General features: G+C 45.3%; 1 protein-coding gene across 4 annotated transcripts in view; it reads left to right on the top strand.

The window, feature by feature from the left end:
- The window catches only part of dnajc13 (DnaJ heat shock protein family (Hsp40) member C13), a 48,103-nt gene that overhangs the window by 6,426 nt on the left and 24,533 nt on the right, over window positions 1-17,144 (top strand). For 2 of the 4 annotated variants that reach the window (XM_076290703.1, XM_076290702.1), the window contains exons 3-15: window positions 8,558-8,633; window positions 9,771-9,920; window positions 10,728-10,769; window positions 12,493-12,693; window positions 12,963-13,169; window positions 13,569-13,664; window positions 13,952-14,043; window positions 14,244-14,410; window positions 15,040-15,119; window positions 15,313-15,482; window positions 15,914-15,946; window positions 16,778-16,877; window positions 16,994-17,101. In XM_076290703.1, coding sequence (XP_076146818.1) covers window positions 8,558-8,633; window positions 9,771-9,920; window positions 10,728-10,769; window positions 12,493-12,693; window positions 12,963-13,169; window positions 13,569-13,664; window positions 13,952-14,043; window positions 14,244-14,410; window positions 15,040-15,119; window positions 15,313-15,482; window positions 15,914-15,946; window positions 16,778-16,877; window positions 16,994-17,101 — 1,522 coding nt within the window. The remainder of the gene's footprint in view (window positions 1-8,557; window positions 8,634-9,770; window positions 9,921-10,727; window positions 10,770-12,492; window positions 12,694-12,962; window positions 13,170-13,568; window positions 13,665-13,951; window positions 14,044-14,243; window positions 14,411-15,039; window positions 15,120-15,312; window positions 15,483-15,913; window positions 15,947-16,777; window positions 16,878-16,993; window positions 17,102-17,144) is intronic. The other 2 variants (XM_076290705.1, XM_076290704.1) reach the window with 1 other exon arrangement.

Here is a 17,144-nt window from a genome sequence, read left to right as displayed (position 1 = left end):
ACGTTACAGATACAGTGCCAGTGAAGATGCTGGGCATCAACTACAGCCCCCAGGTTCCTTTAGAGAAATTGTTGCATGTCCACTGCTTAGCTCAACATGGAGCTGAAAAGTTACTGGTTCTGATCCCTTAAGAAATGATGAACATTACTTTCACTGTTCTGGCCTCCATGGTGGATGAAGTCACGCTCAGGTTTTTGTCAACATGTCACACATGTACTATCTATCACCAACTGCTCAGCATCTCTCCCTTTCTTAGTCAGTGTCTACATCCTTGTCTTCCTATCTCCTTCTGTCTTTCTCCTTCTGTCTTTCTCCTCTGGAGTGAGTCTCCTGTGCCTCAGTGTCCGTCATTCTCTCATTGTAATTACTGAGCTTCAGATGTAGGCCAGCTTTGAATTGCTCTGGAGCTTTGACCTCTTTTTGCACCCCCCTCCCCCTCAGCCACTTCTGCTGCTAGACTTATTCCTCCTCCATTTGTAATTACATTTGTGCATTGCCGAGGACAGCGGTGAGTGTTCAAAATTAGGAATCCAGCGTGGTAGAGTGACTTTTTTTTATTGAGAACTGGCCTGTCCCCCTTTTTTCTCAGTTTTCACTTTATCAAGTTTGTTTTCATTTACCTTTGTTTCCTTTATGCTACCTTGATACGCTAAAGTACAGGGCTAGTGTATACATACAGAACACACACACACACACACACACACACACACACACACACACACACACACACACACACACACACACACATACACACACACACACACAGAAGATTTCCTCCTTGAGGGCGCATGCCTGAGAGGGAAGAATAAAGTGTTAAAGGGGAAGTTCTGTAGTCTTTCAATCAAGCGTCTATTTTTAAATTATATTTATGTTTGGGACCACAACCATGTCATATACTATAGCCTTTAGGGGCAGCTACGCTACGTCAAACTACATCGCTTTTATGCTTCTATGAAGAAGGTCTCGGCAGACAAACTGAAGTATTGTTTTATTTTGTAACTGTAAAGAAAGGGTATAAAAAGGACTGTTTGCGTAGTTAGTGCATTACCTTACCTTACTCTTACTTCCTTTCTACAAGTTAATTACCTAATACAGTGCAAGCTACTGTCAATGGATGCAAAAGAACCAGAGTTCGGTAGGCAACTTGTACTGGCTTTCTTCTAATGAAATGGGGTAAAATAATTGTAAAGTAATGCACTGACTGTAGTAACAGTCCTTTTGCAAATGCATATTCCAATTGTATTCAGAACTTCACTGATTGACAATGTTTTCATCCCAAATAAAAGTTTAGACTCATTATCATCTAAAGATAGTCCTTAAGTTGAACAATACTGAATTTCTCCTTTAAGTCTCATGATGTAAGAGGATTGACGTTTGGCTGAACCGTCTCCCATTCAGACGAGCCAAGCTTCCAAATTGCAGAAGTGGCTCATTGGAAATACGTGCGTGCTTGTGCGTTTGAGCTGCGGCTGTTTTTTGACTATACGGCAGCTTTTATGGACTGAGTGACCTTGGAAGTCAGATAGACCATAGAAAGAGCTGCTGGGGAGGGGAGTTGCAAGGGCTCTTTTCTGAAATCTATGTCCTCACTTTGAACAGTAAACCCACTGTTGCCATATAAGCTTGATAAGGGATTCTTATTCTATTGGCCTGCTGCTTTTTGCAAATTACATGTAGTTCCCACAAAAATTAAGGCTAAAGAAGCTACGATACAAACACCTCAAACAGACGAATGTGAAAGAAGATGTTTGTGACTTCATGATTCACTGTGCAACATTGCTCCATAATTCCCTCATGGAGTCAGGGAAACCATTACAGGAACCATCTGACTGTAATTTGATTGGTCAATACTGCTGTTTCCTTATTGGATCAAACCAGCTGGCTGCCTTGGATGTTTGATATGTGCTGTGTTTCAAGGTGTATCCAATATAGATTTTCCAAATGCCAAATTTCACCCAATGCCAAATTTCATTGATTACACAGAAGTGGCTGGCGCTGCTACCTTAGATTATGATTGCTGTGATACAACTAAGAAAAACGGCACAAGGTGAGCTAGTGGCCATTTACCATTATTATGTGGAACAGTAATTTTGGTTGCACACTCCACCTCAGATATCAGATAGGCTAGCACACTACAGCTATTTCTCTGTTATGGCAATAGACTGGAGATAGGGCTGTGGAACAGTCCGCTATCTCTTGCAGACACCTGGAGCCAGTGCAACTGGGAGTCCATAGATCTCACTTTGAGTAGCTGGAGGGCTCAGGCTGTGCTACAGTGTGGTTTAACACATGCCATGCAAGATGAGCAGGCACTGTCACCACCTGCAGCAGTGGAATTTTCCTGCGCTCTTGAAAAGGATTTTCCATTTGCAAGCTTCTCTTTTATGTGTCTCTGTGTGCGTTTGTGTGTGTGTATGTGTCACTGTATGTGTTTCTGGTGTGTGTGAACACTTAGAGGTGTGCCTGTCACTGTCAGGCAGGGGAGGAAAGAGTGAGAAAACCAATTTGGGGGTGTATGCTCTTGGGCTTGAGACACATCTCCCCTTCTCTCACACAGGAAGTTACTCAATCCTTGACTCTCTTTGTGCAAAAGCAAGTTTGTGGAGGGAAGGAATCAAAAACAGACTGCCACGGCTTACCAAAGAGAAGCGATAGAGAAACAGAAAGAGTTTACCAGAACAACAACGCCCAGATGCAACAGTCCTCCACCACCAAACCTAGTAGATAAATGAGCCGCATCCCCAGATGTTCTTTTCAGATGTGCACACTGTACCAGGAGTGGCCAGTCTGTGTGGTGCTCCGTGGCTTTGGTCTGCGGCCGCAGCATGTTTCCCATAAAGGCTCTTTATTGGCCAGCTCCAGATCCGGCGGGCTCGTCCGTCGTCTGTGTCCTGGAGCTGTCATGCTCCACCACTGGATCGTGTGTGTGACTGGTGCCCTCTGAGTAACAGGCAGGAATTGTGCTGAGAATAGTGGATGAAGAAGCTGATTCAGAACATGCATGTGCGTGCGTGCGTGCGTGTGTGTGTGTGTGGCTGTGCATATGCGCGTGTGTGTGCATGTGTTATGTTGTGCATATAAGGGTATGTGTTTGTGTGTGTATTTGTATGTGTGTTTGCGATGGAGTATGCCCTATGTCAAAGTCAAAGTCTGCTTTGTTGTCAATTTCTTCAAATGTCAAGACATACGGGCATGTGTATGCCTCTGCTATTTGTCTGTCTCCTCCATGTTTTGAAAGACTACATTCACTATTATACGCGTGTCTGTGTTGTGTTAAATTATTTGTGTGTGTGAAAATAAAGCATAGTGTTGCATGTTGCTTAAGGCGACAGTATGTTTGAAATACTTTCATTATCTTTTCACCAAATATGCCTGTAAACAAAGTCTGTTTAGTTCAGGAGCTTGTGATCAGTATAGATTGCTGCGCTGGCATTAGCATCCTGTAGCTGTGGACTTTAACCCCACAGGATGAGCTCGTGGTCGGGTAAGCTTATGGTCAGGTGAGAGCGGTCCGTCTGCTGCTGTTCTTGTTGCTGATCTTGACGTTACCCATTCACTTTATCACCAGCAGCTGAATGTTCACTGTAAATCCTGACCTTCACTTGCAGCTAGGAGGTCAACAAGCAACCAAATTGGTTACCATGGCACTTTACTAATGCATCTAGAACACTTAACATTTACATGTCTACACGAGTGTGCAGCAAATGTGTCATCATGTTTATTAGTGGTGGAACGGTACACAAAAATCACGGTTTGGTGTGAACCTCGGTTTTGAGGTCACCGTTCAGTTCATTTTCGGTACAGTAAGTTTGTAGCCACTGCTAACCTAAAATTCACATAGCATCTTATTATGCATCGAGAAAACATACATGAGTGTTTAGCAGATGTGTCACCATGTGTATGTATCACGTTTATGTGTTTTGTGTCTTGAGAGTGCCATGGTGGCATTGTGAAAGTGGCACAAAACAGAACTTCCTGTTGATTTCTAAGGTTAAGGGCACTCGCCACTTCCTATTTGGCAGGAAGCAGAGGATTGAACATGTGCTGCAGGCCCCGTGCACAGTAAAGACTATTATCTGTGACCAGCTTGGCTGCCTCACAGCACTGACTGAACTCTCTGAAGTCAAATGCGCTGACACGCTGGATTGCTGAATATGTGCAAACCTGAGGTTGGACTTTTTGTGCTTGATTCAGTTCCCATTGCATGTATGGCGACTGTATTATTGAGCTTTACTATTAACTTGATAGGCTGCATGCAATAAGGATGAACATTTTGTTCCTTTCTGTCTTCTGACATACGTTAATTTATGTGGATTTACCTTAGTTAAGACTTTTGTAATTTTGCTGAAATGTTAAATGTTACAGCCAGCAGTCAGCTTTTTACAAGCTATGGTATGTAATCTAATTAACTCCATGGGGAGTCCAATTGTTGCTATTTGTCATTGATAAGGGGAGGAAAGAGAAAAATCAATCTGGTTCGAATCTCATGATCACATTTTTTTCGACGGCCTGAGTTATTGTTTTATCAGTCCTACCGTTACTAGATTATCTTGCCTCTGGTTTGTAAGCATTGTTGTGTACAAAGTCCACCCAGTGCCTTGTGATTAGAACTGTTTGCCTTTGTTTATGTTTTCTGTCTGTGAATCTATAGGCTAATTCACCTCCAAATAATTTGCGGTGGGGGAGGAAGTGGATGTTCTATCAAGTAGTTTATCTCCAATTGACCTCTGCCCTTTTAATGTGATTTGCAAGGTGTGGGGTTGCAGAGGTACTCACATTCTTCAATACCCTTCTGTCTGGTGCTAGCTTTAAGGCCTACGCACACGGCCGGCGACGCAGCGGCGATTTATAGCAGGTGACTGGCAAAATGGAATAGAATCATTGAAGTGAATGGTGCAACTCATACAGCAAGTGGAACGACAGGGCGACTGTCACCGTCGCTCGACCCTTTTCTATTTTTCAGGACGATTTTGATACGTCATAATAGATATTATTATTATTATTATTATTATTAATAACAGCTGTCTGGCCACTGAATCGATGGGTGATCGCATCGCCAGCAGTGTGTGTAGTAAAGCCATTACAGAATTCCACCTTCGCGTTTGACTGTCGTATCGCCAGCCATGTGCGGTGGGCTTTAGCCGTACAGTCAATCTGCAAGCCTTGGGTTAGTGGTGTGGTGATTCCTGGAGAGTGTGTGTGTGTGTGTGTACCTGTGTGTTATACATGTGTTTTTATGGTGAGTGGGGGAAAAAAGAAGTGTAGAAGAATGAATTATTAACCAGTCATATGACAAGGCCCCTCCTGCACAGCCACTTAAAGCAGGAAGGGAGAGTGAGAGAGAACACAACAATCTCTTCATGTCAAATAAAATACCAGATCTGTGGCATAAAGAGTTGAAGTGTGGTCATTAAAAGGCCTGTTGCTCTTCACTGTATTTAACTGTGGAAATATGGACTACATCAGCACTTAAGACAGGTGGACCCATAAATCTCAAAGACAAGAAAAGTGGACAGACAGATAAAGAGAGAGACAGATAGGCAGGCAGACAGACAGACTGACCGACCTATGATGGGTGGTGAAGCAGGGTTTATGTGAGGGTTGTAGGGAAATTTAGATCCATCACCACAGAAGGCTTTGTCTAGCTTCTGACGTGCGCGAGAACATAAGGCTATTCACTTGTACGCTCTATTTTGGTTGGTCATGCCATTATAGACAAATCAGACCTGCATAGGAAGCTCGCAGGCTTGGAGTGATGCACATGAATGGCCTCTAAAGCAAGGCCTGTGTGGATCTTCTGTCTTCTATCTTCTATCTTCTGTCAGAGGCTGTTAGGCTGACTGTTAACATTTGAGATCCCCATTAATAAGAAAAGTGGACACTTTTCTTTTGTGCTAGCCTATGAAAAAATGCCATCACCAAATTAGATGCCTTTATAGCCGTTTGTTGGCTTGGAGCTCTGCCTTGTCTTTGAAGAAGGGACGTCCAATAATTGGTAGCCCAGGCTGAACTGTGGATCTGTTTCTTATATCCGTCTTTGTCAGTTTGGGGAATTTTAGTAGTACTTCAACATTTAATAACATAAGTTCAAGTTGCTACAAAAACAGGAATTCTGCAGTATGTGCACACATAAGCTTTTGTTTGTTTAAAGGAGTACCCACACACATGCACACTATGACAGTCTCAAGAGGCTGTGAATTCCCATACTACTGTCTTTTCTCCTCACAGTGTTGAGTGTGACACACACACACACCACACTTACTTATTCACTCATCTATCTTCTGGGTAATATCAGCTCTTAGAGGTCAGGGCTTGGTTTCCCTCGAAGTTGCACTACCTTGGGTGAATGTTCTGGGGTGGACCAGGGTCATGTCCACGGCTGCTTGTCACTAGGAATCTAGTGGAGATTCCGAGGAATCTGAAGGGTGGTTGTACCCTTGCATCAGTTGAACAAGTAGTGCTGACCAACCTGTTGGCTGGGTTTATGGTGAAATAGCGGTATGACTAGTGTGTCTACTGCCAATTTTCCTGATAGTCTATGAGGTGGGCATGTGAGGGTGTACGTGTGAAATTTTTTTCGTAAATAATGCTGACCAAAGGTGTTATTAATCATCTCATGCTTAATTGTGCTTTTGTGTTTAATTGGGAAGTCTGTAAAGAACAAGCCCTGGACCTGGATTCTGTTCTGCCCTCCAAATCCTCCTCTTGTTTGTGTGTTTTACTAGACCGAATCACTCATGCAGAGTGGTAGCTGTTAGGGCTGCTCAATTATGGCCAAAATCATTTTTACGATTATTTTGTAATTTTAAGATCACGATTATTAAACACGAAACTATAATCAATTTTCAAAACATAATTATTTTTACATTTTCAAATATAATTTTAAATATAATCAAACAGGAAAAAAATGTATGTAAAAAGACAATGCACACAACAACTCAAGACAAAAGGAAAGCATTGTTATGAAACTGAATGTAGATAAATAATTGTTATATTTCGATTATATTGTTTTCATAATCGTTGAAAGTCATAATCATGATTAATCGATTAATTCAATTAATTGCACAGCCTTAGTAGCTGTGAGAGGTCTCTGCTCTGTCCACGCACTACTGTGTAGCAAGAAAACCTTCACATAATGTCACGTCTGAGAAATTTAAACAGGCTACCACAGGACTCCTGTGTCCGAGAGCGCCTCCTCTCCCTGTGGACTCTTTGAGGCGCTTGAGAGGCGTTGCTGGGAGGGCTGTTGTTTGTTTGGTTGTGTTGTTTGGGCCCATGCTAATGTGTCGCTGGCTGGGCTGGTGATTGACAGCGCGGTGGGTATGAAGTTATGGGTTATTATGTCCCATGACTCCCCTCTTTGTTGGTTGCCTTGGTGACTCTTAAGTGTGCCAGGGGCAGCCTGGTGTGTGTGTGTGTGTGTGTGTGTGTGTGGCAGTAGCCCTCGTATTCATGCCACAACCCTCAAGCAGCCCTTGCAGCAGCTTTCTGCATCACTGCCCTGCTGATGGCCTCTCTCTCTCTCACACACACACACACACACACACACACACACACACACACACACACACACACCTTTTCAGCATCTCAGTTGTGCATGCAGAAATCAACCTCATCAGGGTTTTGGAACACATCTGCACACACCACTGACCCATAGTAGTCTTGTGGTAATGCCAGCTTTGCGTCAGTCAACTTATAGCGGAGTCCAAGGTACAACTGTCTGTCTGACGTAAGGGAACTGGTGTGTGTGTGTGTGCTTCTACTGTCTGTATAGTATACGTGGTATTTTCTTGTGACTCGGCAAGGCGATCTGAATTCTATATGTGTAGCGTTGGGCACAGTGGAGAACAGATGGATAGATAAATGAAGAACGGTCAGAAATGCAGTGATAAGATCCCCCGCACAGCCTTAGAAGTATAGCATCCTCTTGGTGCCCCCCCCCCCCCCCCCCCTTTGGCCTCCAGGACTCCCATCCAGCTATTCAGGGCCCTCCCTCCCTCAGTCTGGTCCACATGTCTGTGTCTGTGAGGATGTTGAAAAGTGGCTGCTGAATTAAAGTGGCTGCTGAGGTGGTCTGGTCTCCATGGAGCCACCGTCCCTCACCCCACCTTGGGCAGAGCTACTCTCAGGACGGGTCTGGGCAGAAGGAGGGAGGGGGGGATTTTTTTGGATGCTTGAGTGGGTCTGGAACAGTGTCAGCTTTGTTTAAGATCACTTCTCATTTCTTTCTCCTCTCATCCTCTTGTTCCCCCTCCCCTCCCCCTGTTTCTTAATCTTTCCTCTCTCTCTCTCTCTCTCTCTCGTTCTCCGTAGTGTCTGATGTGTCTGAGTTGGATGTGATGGTGTGGCCCTCAGGGTCCAGTGTCCCCACACCCCCCACTTGTCATTGTTAAGTGCCTGTTGTTGATAAGGCACTTGTTTTTTATGTTGGTCAGAGTATTTCATGATTCGTGTGTGCGTGTGCGTGTGCGTGTGTGTGTGTGTGTGTGCATATGTGTGCATATGCACATGCACAGTCTGACCGATGTTGTTTTTTCCCCCATCTCTGTCTCCACAGGTATAAGAGAGTCTTCTCAGTAGGCACTCATGGCATCACCACATACAACCCCACAACGCTAGAGGTCACAAATCAGGTGAGCTAACTAATGCCGGCCTTTAGCCATTCGATTTTCAAGCGATTTTACGGTCAGAAACTAATTTCAAATTCAGAATGAAATCATGTTAGTTTTACTGGAGTTTGATGGAGAAGCGTATTCCACCTGACACAACAACAAGCCCAATGACCTACTTGAAAATACTTCTATTTATCTAAGTACTGACAAACTTTACTTTCACCTGCTCATGCATATATGGAGACGTAATGTGAGCTAATGTGATGCTGTTATATGCATAGCAATGCAGGTTTGGGATGTTACACATGCAACAATGTTGCAGTGGCACAATCATATGGCTTTGAATTGAGGAGGCTATGGATCGTTTAGCCTCATTGAATTTTTGTTGATATCTGGTGCACGATGGGAAATAATTCAAAAGGAATCTAGTTGCTGTCTTGTAAATAGTGACATTGCAAGATTCCCAGTCTTTGCAAAATAGTCTGTGACTTTAAAACCTGTGACTTGCCTTTAGATGTGAGAGGGTGTCAGACTTTAGTCTTTTAAAAGTCTTTTCCAAATCTCTTCAAAGTCGTTTGCTGTATGGGCAGCATAGTGCGCTTGTGTAACGTGTTTGCACGTCAGTCACATTTATGTCAGTACTTTGACTTGTGTCTGTCACGTTGCTTTTTTCACAACCAGAGTTGTGCCTGGTCAGTCCTTGTAAACCTCTAGCTGTAGTCACTGTAAAACTGTCATATGAATCGTTTTAATGGAGCGTCTCACTGCAGGAGCTGAGGATCAGTTAAGGATCGGTTTAATCATTTCAGTTCATCGTCAGAGAGGAAGGTGGAGAAATTTCTGACGTCTCCAAATACATGCTTTTCATACAGTACACAGCACCTAAAGCAGCTTTGACTCTGTTCTAGTGTGTGTGTGTGTGTGTGTGTGTGTGTGTGTGTGTGTGTGTGTGTGTGTGTGTGTGTGTGTGTGTGTGTGTGTGTGTGTGTGTGTGTGTGTGTGTGTGTGTGTGTGTGTGTGTCTGTCTGTTTTTATCAATATTTGTCTGTGTGTATGTGTGCACCCTGTCCCCACACCCTATGGACGTGCTTGTGTTTTCATGTGTTTTCTTTCCATGTGTGCGTGTGTTCTCTGTCCCTGTATCCCCCTGGCTGGTAGTGGCCGTATGGAGATATCTGTGGCATCGCGCCCGTGGGCAAGGGCCAGGGCACCGAGTTCAACCTCACCTTCCGCAAGGGCAGCGGGAAGAAGTCGGAGACGCTCAAGTTCTCCACAGAGCACCGCACAGAGCTGCTGACCGAGGCACTGGTGAGTGCACACCGTTAATCATCACACACACACACGTAAAATCGTGTAGACAACCCATTAGAAGTGGTGGAGAGGGTGTAGTGGAGTGTCTTGGTAGAGAGCTTTAGGTTCTCTTAGATGTTAAGTAGTGGAGGTTTATTTTTGAAATGCAGGAAAGCCTGAAAACATTATGTTTATTGTTATGTCTTATATTCTTGATGAAATGGTTACATAGGGTATCATTTTATTATTATTTAAGTTTTTCATTTTGACTTCCTCTAATGTCAGTAATTATGTGACATGGACATGGTAAGAACATGGTCACACATCCAGCCCTATAAGCCATGTCCTCCTATAAGTCCTCTACTCTCAGCTCCACCACACTGATTCAATCGTTACACCTGACCTATTAACATGCTTAATTATTCGAACGAATAGAAAGTCTTCCAGATAAGGGAGTGATTGGAGATCAGTGATTGGAGATCTGTACTGGTATACCAACATCATCTTTTGCTCAGGGCTGAAGCCTCTCCACAGCCGACTGTAGACGGAGGCTAACTCCTCTTCGCCTGCCTGGTCACCTGCCTTTATTAGCTCAGCCCAGCCAGCAGGGCGCCATGAATATTTCATGTGCATCACTCTCCTCTGGGGGCAGCGGTATGACCCTGAGCAGCGCTGTGGTGTTGAAGCGGACCAGGCGTGTGTGTGTGTGTGTGTGTGTGTGTGTGTGTGTGTGTGTGTGTGTGTGTGTGTGTGTGTGTGTGTGTGTGTGTGTGTGAGACTGACTGACTGACTGACTAAATGATGGTGGGTGTTGTTTTTGTACAGCGCTTCAGGACAGACTTCTCTGAAGGGAAGATCACTGGGAGGGTGAGTAGCAATCGTGCTCTGTTGGTAAACATCCCATAATGAGTCATCCACCAAGACATGGTTTCCCAGACATACTACCTCACACCAGTACTTATGCATAAATTCACAGACTTGATTGTGTCCTCTTGTGTGTACAACACACACATCCATACATACACATACATACACACAAACACTTATACATACATAATAGATACACACACACACACACACACACACACACAGTCTCAAACACCGACACGTCACATGTGGAAATGCAAACTGCTCACGTGCAGGCCTACCTACAGCCCCTAGCAGAAGTGGAAAGGAGAACCTGGGCGTCAGGAATCCATAAAGAGAAAATGAAAGAAGCAGCTGAGTGACCAGACTGCCCAACTGACACACTGACTCATTAAACACAGGATGTCTCTACACAGCTCAGAGAGAGAGAGAGAGTGAGAGAGAGATAAAAAGAATCAGAGGTAGCCTTACAACACCCTGCGGTGATTTATAAGAGATATCTGCTGTTCATTCACCAGACTTCCCCTCTTTAAAGTACTCTTTTCTCTTTCATCTGTTTGTGTTTGCATTTCCCTGAAAGTGTTTTTGTTGGCCCTGCACAGTGCGTGCGCTAGTGCTTCTAAGCAAACCCCTCACCCAGCAGCCTTTGCGGGCTTGACTTTCATCTACCTTGATCAATGCCACTTCCTGGTGGCCCGATCAAACAGATGCGGTAAAGTTTTTTTTTTTGTTTTTTTTCCCCCACCGGCAAATAGGCTAGCCTTGAGCTGCTAACTTCTACACAGTCATTTAGGGCTTTAGGCCCCGTGTTCACCAATCACGTTTTTTGCGCTGACAGTGCCCCTCAACCTCATTTTTTGGAGCCTTTGTCAAGTGTTTATTGTTGCTAGGTTACGAAGTTTTGATTGGTCGTCGAGAGAGAAGTGACAATGACGAGGCCAGCGTTGTTCTAAAAGTTGAACAGATTTCAACTTTCTGCACTCTGAGTGCTGCGGGGGAAAAAACGGTCAGTGCCAAGGACGCTAAGCGGATTTGTATAGAAAATAGCCGCCATCGGCGCAAAGAACGTGATTGGTAGACACAGGCCCTTAACCCTCACAGTACTGTGGTAGAAACATGCAGTATCACTGTTAAGCGCTGGAGCTTACAGGCAAGGCTACCCAAAGATTACACAAGATGCCATCTCTAGGACTGCAATGCAAATCTTTCTGTGGTTGTGAAGAGTGATAAGCATGTGAAGAACTGGTAATGAGGTGATAGCAGAATTTTATGCAAAGAGGTGGTTTTGGAAGTCTTGTCTGTCTGACCAGGAACTGAAACACCCACGCTCTGGCCACACATGCACGCACGCACACACACACACACACACACACACACACACACACACACACACACACTCCTGATTGTGGTTTGTTACATAAAGGCTAGTCTTTACTTGTAGAATTGGAGAACAAGCAGGAGAATGAAAAAGGTCTGTTCTAAGGCCAAGTCTGTAGTCACCGTTTTTGGTTAGGTTCTTTACAGTACAAATGAAATCATATACTATGTATGATGAATGGCTATGAATGTGTTCTGCGACATTGTAATTCTTAGGTTCATGCTTTGATGCAGTCAGAGGGCTGATTGGGTGCCACACATAAACGTAAACACTTCAAAAGATATCCCATTCACTGCAGACACTCCCTACCCTTCTCTGCAGCTTATCTGCTCTGTTCTTTTGCAGCGCTACAACTGTTACAAGCACCACTGGAGCGACACACGCAAGCAGGTCAGCCTGGAGGTCACGCCAGGGGGCATTGACCAGATCGACCCCCACACCAATCGGGTGATCTGCTCCTACGACTACCGATCCGTAGAGGGCTTCGCTGAAGTGTCCGACTACCAGGGCGGGTTCTGTATCCTCTACGGTGGCTTCAGCAGGCTGGTACGATTGAGTGTGTGTGTGTGTGTGTGTGTGTGTGTGTTGCTTGCTTGCATTGTGCGTGTTTGATTTAAAGAGAAATTGAGTGTTGCGTTCCGTCTAACATTTTATGGCTTTCTAATTTTGAAGCAGTGGTTTCCTGTCTAGTGAAATGAAATGAGAGGACAGAGAGAAGCTGGCCAAATCATGATCAGCTTCTCACAGCCACATTAGCTGAATTAGCTAAATCATGTCGCCTCAAACTCACAGCACACTCATATCTCTACCCACAGCACCTGTTTGCGTCAGAGAACCGTGATGAGATCATCCGCAGTGCCATCGAGCATGCCGGCAACTACATCGGCATCATGCTCCGGCTGCGTAAGGACCCGCTCACGTTTGAGGGCTTCGCCGTCGAGCGCCTCGGCAAGTACGGCTCAGACGAGTGCATCACCTCGCTGGCCGAGTTCGTGGTGCAGAAGGTCTCCCCTCGACACTCGGTAAGAGGAGGGATAGAGAAACAGGCTTTACTCTTTCTTCTCCTCCCATCACCAGTCCTCATGTTTTGGTCAGATAGCTACTGGCATTGTTGAGTACTTAAGTAATTATATGTTCTAGAAAACGTGTGGCTTTCCTTTTTCTTCTCACCATTTGTTCTTCATACATGTCTGCATTCCCTGTTTTTCTGCAATCTTCTCCTGTCACACTCTATCTCTCTGTCTCTCTTTGTGTCTCTGCGCCCCCCCCCCCCCCCCCCCTCCCCCAATCTATTTTCCTCTGTCGCTGACCTCTGCTGTCAAGTCTGTGACTCTTGTCCTGGTTTGCTGTTTTTGTGCAGTGTTTTGACTCTGCCTGTTTTCATTAGTGCTGATGGCTTCCGCTCTGTTTGTCCCTCTTAGGAACCTATAAGGAGGATCCTGGCCCTCACAGAGACATGCCTTGTTGAAAGAGACCCTGCCTCTTACAACATTGTCACCATCAAGCCCTTTGAAGAGGTGTGTTGAGTGACTACTGAATGACCATCTGTAACTTCAATGACCGAGCCGACAATTTGTTTATATACTTTGTTTATATTTCTTTTTATAATTCTAAACAACATTCTTACCCTAAACTTTGGTAGTCATAGATGCTAATGCTATAGCAAATATGCTCTTCTGATCATCTTTGAAATGTTAGAATAAAGGAAGGATAGTACTACTAAGGACATAATGAAATACATTATGCTGTTAACATGATGTGTTTATGGATTGTTCTCACTGCTGGGATTGTGACGTGTCCGCAGGTGTTTGCGCTGATCTGCGACCAAGACAACCCTCAAGTGTTTACCGTCGAGTTCATCAGAGGACAGATCCGCAAATACAGCTCCACAGAAAGGTATACACACACCCACACACCACACACACACACACACACACCACACACTCCCTTTTTGTTCCTGTTTTCTTGTATTTTCTTTTCTTGTATGTCTCCTGTCTGTCTGTTATATATATATTCCGTTTCTCATTCTCTTCCTTCACCTCCTCCGCTCTCTTCTCTTCCTGTCCATCCCTCTCTCCTCTCTCTGTCCCATGCAGAGACTCTCTGCTGGCGAGCCTGCTGGACGGGGTGCGTGCGTCGGGGAACCGGGACGTGTGTGTGAAGATGGCGCCCACCCAGCGAGGCCAGCGCTGGGGCCTGCTCAGCATGCCCGTGGACGAGGAGGTGGAGAGCCTGCACCTCAAGTTTCTGGCCGCCCCACCCAGTGAGTGACCAGCCCATCCTCCACAGACTGGGACACTGACCACAGCTCCGTCCGTCTCACATAAGCACCTGCCTTAACACACCCGCATGGTCCGCACACTGAATAAATGACACTAGGTCTAATCCTCTTCATTTCAAATAGCTGTACTTTTAAATCAAGAAGGACTAAAGTATTTTATAAACTAATGCTGATGCTACACAAGGCAGCTTTTTGAGCAATGTTTCTGGGCTGAGCTGAGCCTGCGTCTAAAACACATCATCATGCTGTAAGCTACATATCGAGTTGCCATGTTTCTTTTGATGGTTTGAGGGGTTTCTCTCCCCTCTTTCAGGGGTTTGTCGCCCCTATTGTGATCATCTGATAGAGGTCTAGTGGGACAGATTCCTTCAGCCTAAGCTGTGTGTTATGTTATGTGTGTTTGAGAGAGCGCTGATGTGTGGCATTGGCTCTAGTCATGTGTTACATGTGAGGAGACAAGTGCACAAAGAGAAAGAGAGAGAGAGAGAGACAGAGACAGAGAGAGAGAGAGCATGCTGAATAAGTAAGTGAGTAACTGGCAATAGAATGATTCAGCATGAGTGAAGACATGATGTGGCCCTGGCTGATCTAACATGCTGTGTCATCCTCAGATGGGAACTTCAGTGACGCTGTGTTCAGATTCAACGCCAACATCTCCTACAGTGGGGTGCTTCACGCCGTCACCCAAGATGTAAGTGTGTGTGTGTGATATGCTGAAGCAATGTTTTAATGTATGTACAAGTTCCTGGTTCTCTGCTGATGGCATAGTACTGCAGCTGTAGGTTTGAAACTGAATTCTAATGTTTTCTGTGATCAATAATAATGAATTAGCCCTTAATAAATTCTCCTCTCCTCTCCTCTCCCCTCCTGCTGCTGGGCTCCAGGGTCTGTTTTCTGAGAACAAGGAGAAGCTCATCAACAATGCCATCCTGGCGCTGCTGTCCCAGGAGGCCGAGATGACCGGGCCCAACGCTGACCTGGAGAGCCAGTTCCAGGCCCTGCGCCGGCTGGTGGCCTCCAAAGCTGGCTTCCAGGCCTTCACCCAGCTGCCCCGGTAAGGCCCCTCACCCTGACCACTCCTCTCCCCAGTGCTCCTGTCCTCTCCCCAGTGCTCCTGTCCTCTCCCCAGTGCTCCTGTCCTCTCCCCAGTGCTCCTGTCCTCTCCCCAATATGCACTTCACATGCCATGGCCTCTCCACAACTCTTCTCAACCTCTTTTGTGTCTGTGTGTTTTTGTTGCAGTCTTGCACTCCTCACTGTTTGCTCTTCTTTGTATTCCTTTTTCTCTCTATGTTCTTTTACATGAAATTTCTTATTCATGTCTCTTCACTTTTTCCTCGACACACTCTACATTCTGTCTTCCTGCTGTGCGTGCGTGCGTGCGTGCGTGCGTGCGTGCGTGCGTGCGTGCGTGCGTGCGTGCGTGCGTGTGTGTGCTGGTGCTGCTGTGTCTTGGCTTGTAACGGACTACTCTGTCATTCCAAGGTCTGGTCAGATGGCTGGGCCGGAGCTTCGAACGTAAATATGAGCTCATGCGTCTCAGTGTGTCTGTCTGTCTGTCTCTGTCTGTCTGCCCGTCTCTCTCTCTCTCTCTTTCTTTCTTTCTCTCTTTTGCTCTCTCTCTCTTTCTCAATCTTTCCCTGGGTCTTCTCTATCTATCTGTCTCCATTGCTCCAATCTGACATTTGTCAGTCTGTAATTATCTCAATCAGTAAATTAGGAACCGTCTGTCTCTCTCTGTCCTGTTTTCTTTTCCTGGTTTCTTATTCATCATTCAATCTTTTATCCGTTAATATCCATTGCACATGCACATTTGGAGATATCTCATCCATCTCTGTCCATGACTGTCTCCTTGTTCTTGCTTTGCACTTTTTTCTCCGCTCCTCTTCAGATATGGCACTCCACCCCTCTGTATCTTTCTCTCCTCCTCCTCTTCCTCCTCTTCCTCATCTCTCTTCATCCCTCATGTCCTCAGGCACACTGAGATGTATGAAGAGCTATTCCCAGTCCCAACTAGAGAGTGAAAGTCTCTCTCCTGTCAAGACCTCAGTCCCCTCATTTCACTTGATATTTGTACATAGGCAGCAGAGACCATACAGATACTGTGTGTGTGTGTGTGTGTGTGTGTGTGTCTCAGTCTCAGTGGGCTCTCTGACATTCTCTCTGTCTACAGTGAGCTCACGTATGTGAAAGGAAGCCTGTTGTGCCTCCTTTTTCTGTGCTTGTGTGCATGCGTGTGTGGGGGGTTATTAAATGTTATTAAACACATTTGATGCTCCATTCGTGTGATATAATGTTGTATCATCTTATTATTATATGTGTTTGCGTGTGTGTGTGTGTCTGTGACAGATTTCGTGAAAAGCTTGGTGTGAAGACCGTAAAGGCCTTAAAAAGAAACCACAACGGCGTGACCCATGCTGCCATTGACATGCTGTGTGCACTTATGTGTGTAAGTAAAGCCCAAAGATTAACCCCAATACACACACAAATCTCCCAATCATCCTACCAGCCAACCCCCATCTCCACCACACACTCTGACATGAGTGGTGTCTGATGCTCTTGCAGCCCATGCACGATGACTATGACCTCAGACAAGAGCAACTGAACAAAGCCTCCCTACTCTCCTCCAAGAAGTTTCTGGAAAATCTGCTGGAGAAGTTTATCAGCAATGTGGTGAGTGGGCAGGCAGTGGGAAAATAAGTCATGAGAAAGACTC

Source organism: Alosa pseudoharengus, unplaced genomic scaffold (genome assembly GCF_046254945.1).
Source record: "Alosa pseudoharengus isolate Yale_2024_CS ecotype anadromous, Long Island Sound unplaced genomic scaffold, YU_APseudo_1.1 YU_APseudo_1.1_scf_18, whole genome shotgun sequence".
In the NCBI taxonomy this organism is placed as follows: Eukaryota; Metazoa; Chordata; class Actinopteri; order Clupeiformes; family Clupeidae; genus Alosa; species Alosa pseudoharengus.
Note: the sequence above shows the minus strand (reverse complement) of the source record. Positions and strands in the feature narration are given on the sequence as shown.